The 7,880-nt window shown below is 38.9% G+C and overlaps 2 protein-coding genes across 2 annotated transcripts; one reads left to right on the forward strand and one right to left on the reverse strand.

The window, feature by feature from the left end:
- Nucleotides 1-1,163: 1,163 nt before the first annotated feature.
- Nucleotides 1,164-3,279, reverse strand: LOC148101977 (uncharacterized). Its single transcript, XM_087844601.1, has 6 exons — nucleotides 3,273-3,279; nucleotides 3,070-3,152; nucleotides 2,795-2,971; nucleotides 1,707-1,778; nucleotides 1,317-1,613; nucleotides 1,164-1,229 (listed from the first exon to the last, which is right to left on the reverse strand). Exons 1-6 carry the CDS (start codon nucleotides 3,277-3,279, stop codon nucleotides 1,164-1,166), a joined length of 702 nt encoding a protein of 233 aa, XP_087700727.1.
- Nucleotides 3,280-4,440: 1,161 nt separating this feature from the next.
- ctsh (cathepsin H) lies at nucleotides 4,441-7,880 on the forward strand. Its single transcript, XM_006789354.3, has 12 exons — nucleotides 4,441-4,646; nucleotides 4,835-4,866; nucleotides 5,041-5,146; nucleotides 5,234-5,304; nucleotides 5,390-5,494; nucleotides 5,933-6,019; nucleotides 6,112-6,167; nucleotides 6,256-6,337; nucleotides 6,448-6,516; nucleotides 6,599-6,705; nucleotides 7,326-7,451; nucleotides 7,539-7,880. Exons 1-12 carry the CDS (start codon nucleotides 4,583-4,585, stop codon nucleotides 7,606-7,608), a joined length of 975 nt encoding a protein of 324 aa, XP_006789417.1. The 5' UTR covers nucleotides 4,441-4,582; the 3' UTR covers nucleotides 7,609-7,880.

The raw sequence follows: 7,880 nt of genomic DNA on the forward strand, positions 1-7,880 counted from the left end.
GATAGTAAAATCTTCCCACGTTGCTTTACTGTACTCTACATATTCTCATCTTTGACCTCAGATTACAGGAAAACTGTAAGAGGATATTTTCACTGGATTCTGAATCTAGGCCATCTCCACTCTGCACCCTGTGATGAAGTATCACAGGCCTTGCAGGCCTTTCAGACTGATCTGGTAAGAGCATTTGTTAATCGGGCCTACAACAGGCCTGTCATGTAAATGTGTGATGGATCCCTGGTACTTCATTTCCATGACATTCTGCAGAACAAGTCTAGAGGATCTGCTGCAGAAGTACTATGTCTTACTGAGTGGCCAGCATTCAGCACAGCAATTCAACATTCCCATTCTTGATCGATGTTTGAGCCATGTCATGAAAAATGCCAAGGACCTTTGTAAAAAAAACATTTATATCAATAATTTAAAAAGAATACAAGATTTGTAATGTAAAGGTCATACTAACAGTGATTTCATTTGTTCATTTTCACAGCATTCCAGAGAACTACAGGCTTGGAATGCATGTGTTTGGGCTCCTTGCATGCTGTGATAACTTAAAAGACATGGATGATGTTGTCCATAGTGCAGCAATAGTGTTTTGCAGTCCTTGTAGTGGAAGGAACGTAACAAAACAACTTGAAAATCCTTATGCAAAAATGGGGGACCCTGAATTTGGATGAAAAGACTGTGATTGCTGAAGATTACAAGGTTAGCTAAGATTTATTTTTTAAGTAACCATATTAATAACTTTTTTACTTGTGTCTGTCCCAAATGAATTAATGAATTCACATTATTTTAAAAATATATATTTTAAACCACAATAACATTTTATATAATAAATTTTTCTTTGGTTTGATAACTTGCTGAATCCAGATATATATCTGTTTTACAGACTGATGTTCAGAATGCCCCCTTGAAGACCTTACATTAAAATAAGTAAGCATTAAATGTATGTACGTGTGGGTCCCAATCAGCCAGGGTTTGGGTTTTCTGATTGGGACCCACACCCAGTTTCACACCTTGGCTCAGGCGATTAGAGGATCATCAGGGGGTCCTTTTGTCCCTCTGCGGGGGGATACTCCCACTAGGTTTATATCTGGGACTCTCCACCATTTGACCTTAGAACTCAAGAAGCTTCTCGGATGAGAGGTGAAACGTCTTCAAGCAACTTAAAGAAGTCCAGACGCTTTTCTTTGCAAGCTCCTTTGACTACGATGATCTGGATGACTGAGAACCTTCACAGACAAAATACCTTTAGTTAAAATTTTCTTTGCATGGGATATCATGTGCACTGTGGGGTCATTCTGCAGACACGGGCCTACCAAATGAATCAGCTTCATGCAAGGTAGTTTGTCTGCTGTGGTAACTGCAACTTGTCCAGCCTTTAATTTGCCATTTTTGGCAATGAAGAGATCACTCTCTTCTTGGATAGTATGTCCTCCAGTAGCAGACATTGCCTTTGCAAGTCCACCCATGTGAGAGAGACTTTCATTAGCTGCATTAACAATTGCATCCACTTTGAAGGCACATAAATCTCTTTTCCATACTGTGACTGATGCTTCATTAGCCATGTATGTTGCTATTTTTGGGCAAACTGCTATTTGTTCCTGGCTCTCATCCTACAAAGATAGACACTTGTCAATTTTCAGAGTCATTTATGACAATAACACAAAAAACATAAATGTAGACATTAAAAACATTTCTAAAAGTACCTGGTTTTGACGAGCATCATATTGTTTGTGCTGTTCCTGTTTAAAGGTTTGAACAGTGGTCTTCCCTTTTATCTGTTAACAGATAACATTTTTGAATGACTTTATATAATAGAATATAATATACAAAAGAATATGGTCATGAATGAGACAAAACTTGTTCTGATTTGAGATGTATGTAACGAGTGAGCATCTGTCCTGCTGTTGGTGTACCATACAGGAACTGATATGACTGTGTATGAGTGCCTAGTCCCCTTAAAGGACTCTGTCCAACATTACATCCCAAGTAAACAGAGGAACTATGAGATAAAAAACATGGGCAGTATGTGATGCCCAGTCCAGCTGTACAAAGAACATGCTAGTGTATGATTGCAAACTTGCTTGCCTGCAGTCAGGGCACGCGAGCTGTGCTTAATACAGTAGGTCTCCAAAAGACAATAATCAGCCTTGAAAGCTTGTTTAATTCATATGCCCTTGGCCTACAACTGCTGAAAACAAAGCTGTACATGGTGTGACCAGCAAAAAGCAAAAAACCTGAGCTTCCGCCTGCTCTTATGTCACCTATGGACATGCATTTTTTGGCATTAAAGTGGGGGTTCACTAAGGCCCATGCCTAGGTGTAATACAATGTCAAAACACATAAAGATTTCAAGTAATCAGCTGGAATACAGTTTGATAAAACATTGAAACATGGAGACGGATGATAATTTATAATTCATGCTTTATAAATAGTCAAAGCAGACGCTTTACCCCAGAGGACAAAAGGAGTATGGCAATCGGGAAGACATCACAAGGTTTAATTATTGAAAATAATGGGAACATGATGACTTACCTCAGTTTTCTTTTTCTTCAGTGGCAGTTCTGTCACTAACGGTGACATGTACACACCTTTTCATTTAATGCGTTTGTCTTTCCATTTCTCCATTTCCACGCAAAAAGACTGTTTTTTTTTTTACACGTACATACTTTTAATGCTTACTTATTTTATCATCTCTTAATTCTATAGTCATAGACAAATGTTTTCACTTTTTCTTAGTTTCTAGTTCTAGTTGTATAAAACACAATTTTCATTATTAGGAAGTTATTCATACCTTTTGTCTTGATTTTTTCATGTCTGCATATTCAAGCAGGAGGGCATCGTGCATTTTTTGATAAATTTCCACAAAGTCATCAAGCCTTGTCAGTCTCCTTCTCTGGATACGGATTTTTTTCAAATCCCACTGGCTTTTCTCCATGATTCCTTGGGTTCTGTTGTCTTGTGTAAAATTCTTAAATGCAATAGTACATTGTTTAAGTCAGTATCTATGTATTGTAAATTTATGTACAATTTATGTTTCTTTTTCACTTATTCTTCTCGCTATGATACCTGGTTCTTGGATTGCTGAATGTCACCATAGAGTTTACTGAGCTGCTGGTAAGCAGGACCAGTACCATGACGTCCAAGATCCCCTAAGGAGAATACAAGTAATTCAAAAACATAATTAAAATAGATAATTCAACATTTAGCACATTTACATTAATGAATAACTGACAATTTAAGATAGTAATACAACAAATAAAAAAACGTACCAAGCATCATTGATGACCACAAAGTTGCATGTGGTAGAAGGTGATTTACCAGACCGGCAATAAATTTGGGTGCATGAAAGATGTTTCATTCGCCCTCACAGTCCAGTGTTGCATTGTCAACAATTGCCCGGAAATGGGTCTTCAACGGGGCATTCTGAACATCAGTCTGTAAATCAGCCTCGGTAATCTGAGGTCAAAGATGAGAATATGTAGAGTACAGTACAGTAAATTGTGCAAAGTTTACTATCAATTTTCTCAAAAACCGTACAGTAATTTTGGCTGTGGATCACAGGGTGAAGAGTGGAGATGGCCTAGATTCAGAATCCAATGAAATATCTGTGTCACCTCTTACAGTTTTCCTGTAATCTGAGGTCAAAGATGAGAATATGTAGAGTACAGTAGAGTAAATTGTGCAAAGTTTACAATCAATTTTCAGGAAAACCGTACAGTAATTTGGGCTGTGGATCCCAGGGTGAAGAGTGGGGGTCACCCAGAGTCAGAATCCAGTGAAATATCTGTGTCACCTCTTACAGTTTTCCTGTAATCTGAGGTCAAAGATGAGAATATGTAGAGTACAGTAAAGCAAAATGGGAAGATTTTACTATCAATTTTCTCAAAAACCGTACAGTAATTTTGGCTGTGGATCACAGGGTGAAGAGTGGAGATGGCCTAGATTCAGAATCCAATGAAATATCTGCGTCACCTCTTACAGTTTTCCTGTAATCTGAGGTCAAAGATGAGAATATGTAGAGTACAGTAGAGTAAATTGTGCAAAGTTTACAATCAATTTTCAGGAAAACCGTACAGTAATTTTGGCTGTGGATCCCAGGGTGAAGAGTGGAGATGGTCTAGATTCAGAATCCAATGAAATATCTGCGTCACCTCTTACAGTTTTCCTGTAATCTGAGCTCGAAGATGAGGATATTAAAAGTACAGTAGAGTATATTGGGTAAATTTTATTGTTAATTTTCTCTGAATCACACAGTAATTTGGGCTGTGGATCACAGGGAGAAAAGTGGAGATGAACCAAAACTGGGAGTGGATTGTAAAGTAAAATATTGTCAGGACACAAAAGACTGCGTTTCTAAGCCAGTCGGCACCCATACCGTAATATGCGTAAGAGTAGTGCAACAACACTTTAGGTGCGGCTGGCGGTGCGGCTAGCTTGACTGTGACTTCGTAAGTGAGGGCGCACTTGACCGCATTCACGTAGTTGTAACAGCAGCTGTTCACCTCGTGACTCGCCTCATCTGTTTCACTTCACTTTCACACTCCTGCTGCAAATACTGGCACTTGGAACAGTCGACACAATGTTCGTTTTTCTTGTGCTCTTTGCGGCCTCTGTAACATCAGCTTTTCGCCTGTCTGATCAAGGTAAGTCGCTTATTTTGTTTGGTAAAGTGCGCTTTACATTCTTACTCCTTTAGTGCTTTTTTGCTTTGTCATTTGCGCTACACCAACTTTCGCTTTCATATTTACGGCCATGGCGTCTGTTCTATTGTTTCATGTTCTTTATCGGACACTTTTTTAACATTTTTTTTTTTAACATGGATTATTTACAGACGAGTTTCACTTCAAGTCATGGATGGCACAGGTAGGTTATAGCGCCGTGACATAAGCAAAAGATTGCGCTCAGTATGTTGTTATGAGGAAGTTGTCTGGTGAGAAAATCATAGTAACAATGTGGCTCAAGTGCGCGCTGCACTATAGAGTCACGCATCAAGCTTAAAAATAAATGTCTAAATCAGAACCCTTCCTCCATGTACAGTACAACAAAGGGTACAACTTGAAGGAGTACTACCAAAGACTGCAGATATTCACAGAGAACAAGAAGAGGATTGACAAACACAATGAAGGAAACCACTCGTTCACAAGTAAGACCTCTTTGTGTTTGCATTAACGTTTTGTTTCACGTGGCTCATCCTAAAGTGATTTCACCTGCATTTCCTCTCTTCCTGCAGTGGCACTGAACCAGTTTTCAGACATGACATTCAGTGAATTTCGAAAGTCCTTCCTCATGTCTGAGCCTCAGGTAATGATGCTCATACAAGAAGCATTTTGCAATGATGATTAAGCTGTTTTTTGTTGGGGGGTTTTTGACAAGTTGATTTTTGCAGAACTGCTCTGCCACCAAGGGCAACTACTTCAGCAGCAATGGGCCGCTACCAGACTCCATCGACTGGAGAAAGAAAGGGAATTATGTGACCCCAGTGAAGAATCAGGTGAGACTGAACCTCAGACATCCACATGCATGGTTGCTCAGTCAGACAGTAGATTTAAACAAAACAAAAAGCATTATAGTAATAGTAAAATAAAATGTTTATAATTAAAAAGGAAACTCTTTAAGGGGATGTAATTTCCCCACAATGCAGTGAAAAATGTTACTGATGCATGTCGAGAACAGGTAAACTAAACTTACTTGCTGAGCGACATTGCAAAAACTGTTTGCCCTTAAATAGTTTATCCAGTGTTCTTCCAAACAAAACATGTCAACAGGTCTGCTGTAAGAAAAAGGCCGAGTGTTAAGTTGAGTTTGTGGGATTTTTTTTAGTACTTCTTTCAGTGCATAAAATCTTTCCTAATGTCTTTGTGTGTGTGTGTGTGTGTGTGTGTGTGTGTGTGTGTGTGTGTGTGTGTGTGTGTGTGTGTTTACGGCAAAGGGAGGCTGTGGTAGTTGCTGGACGTTTTCCACCACTGGCTGTTTGGAGTCTGTAACTGCCATCAACAAGGGGAAGCTTGTACCGCTGGTGACTTGTTTTTTATTAGCTGATTATGTATCAGAAATTGCACTTCATGACAAAGCATAATGAATAACTTTACTGCCTATTGCGTTAACTAGTCAGAACAACAGCTGGTAGACTGCGCTCAAGATTTCAACAACCATGGATGCAATGGGTGAGTCGAACATTTCCTACCGTCCCCTTTAAAAGAAAATTACCTGTAATCGCTCACTCATTTAATAACATATTCATATGTCTTTCAGAGGTCTTCCCAGTCAAGCATTTGAATACATCATGTACAACAAGGGACTGATGACCGAGCAGGACTATCCATACACGGCTTTTGTAACTATCAGCTAAAAAAAAAGAAACATTAAACAAAAGAGACTTTTCAGTTACATACGGTTGTGTTTTATGGCTTAATTTATTTTAACTGTGTCTTTTTGTCATTTTAGGAGGGTAAGTGTGTGTACAAACCAGGTATGGCCGCTGCTTTTGTGAATAGTGTGGTGAACATAACAGCAGTGAGTATCCATCAGGGATTTTCATCAAGGAAAAGTCTTTAGTGAAGCGAGTGAATGATGATGTTTTTCTGCTGTCTGTCAGTACAATGAGATGGAGTTGGTGGACGCTGTTGGGACACACAATCCTGTCAGCTTTGCTTTTGAGGTGACCTCTGACTTTATGAGTTACCAACAGGGTGTGTACACCAGGTAAGAAGAGGTCATAATTTCAATTTTGTCTCACATTTATTAAAACATACTAAGTGTTTATATGGTCACTATATTTGCTATTGAATTCACCTGCTTGCTGCTACTACTGCACATTCACCTAATGTATATACTATATATATAATGTTCTTCCTCTAACCCCCCCCCCCCCCCCCCCCCCTCCATTTTTGCACATGTCGAGGAGCGTGTCAGGTTACATTTCACTGTGTGTTATACTTGTATAACTATGCATGTGACAAGTAAAGAACCTTGAACCTTGAACCTATAACCAAATGTAAGCAGATTCCTGCATGTTTGCTCCCATCATTTTCCCCCTGCAGTGTCCATGAAATGAATGGGGCAGACCTTTACTTGAACCTACTGATCAAGTCTATTATTCTTTTGATGCTCACATAAACACACATGCTCAAAACCTGTTTTTCATTTGGACAGCAAGTTTACCACAACCACTGCTGCTAAAATAAGAACTGAGAAAAGAGGGTTTAGAGTATTTCATTCAGTTTAAAATGTCAGTAAAGCTGTTACTTTCAGACATTTGAGAGGTTTAGTTCCTCTTTCTGAATAAAAGATATAGAGTCAGAAGAAACATGTTCTGCTTTCAGCACTGAATGCCACAACACCACCGACAAAGTGAACCATGCAGTTCTGGCTGTCGGCTATGGACAAGAAAATGGTACTCCTCACTGGATTGTAAAGAACTCATGGGGATCGAGTTGGGGCATGAACGGGTAATTTTTCTAATCAGTCACATGTAGAAAAATTTCCCTAAATATTACGAACCAAAGAAACAGAGTAACAGTTTTGTCCTCTCACAGGTATTTCCTCATTGAACGTGGGAAGAACATGTGTGGACTTGCTGCCTGCGCATCATTCCCAGTGGTGTGATTATTACATGTTTGCACATTACAAAAGGGCCAACAATGAAGCCAGTTCATTTTTATTTTGTTTGTACTTAGTTTGTTTTAAAATCAGCTGCCTGTGCATCTACAGATGTGTTGTTTTTCCAAAAAGGGAAGAAGTCTTAACCCTCATTCAAGCACTATGACAGAAAGATCCAGGTCACTACACTATGAAATAAATGTAACTGAAATTATCACTTCATTGAAAATCATTCAAACTGTTCTGATTAAATTTGCAAATAAACTCTATTAAATATG

The sequence above is a fragment of the Neolamprologus brichardi genome, chromosome 7 (assembly GCF_056152115.1).
Source record: "Neolamprologus brichardi isolate AB-2024 chromosome 7, ASM5615211v1, whole genome shotgun sequence".
NCBI classification, from domain to species: domain Eukaryota; kingdom Metazoa; phylum Chordata; class Actinopteri; order Cichliformes; family Cichlidae; genus Neolamprologus; species Neolamprologus brichardi.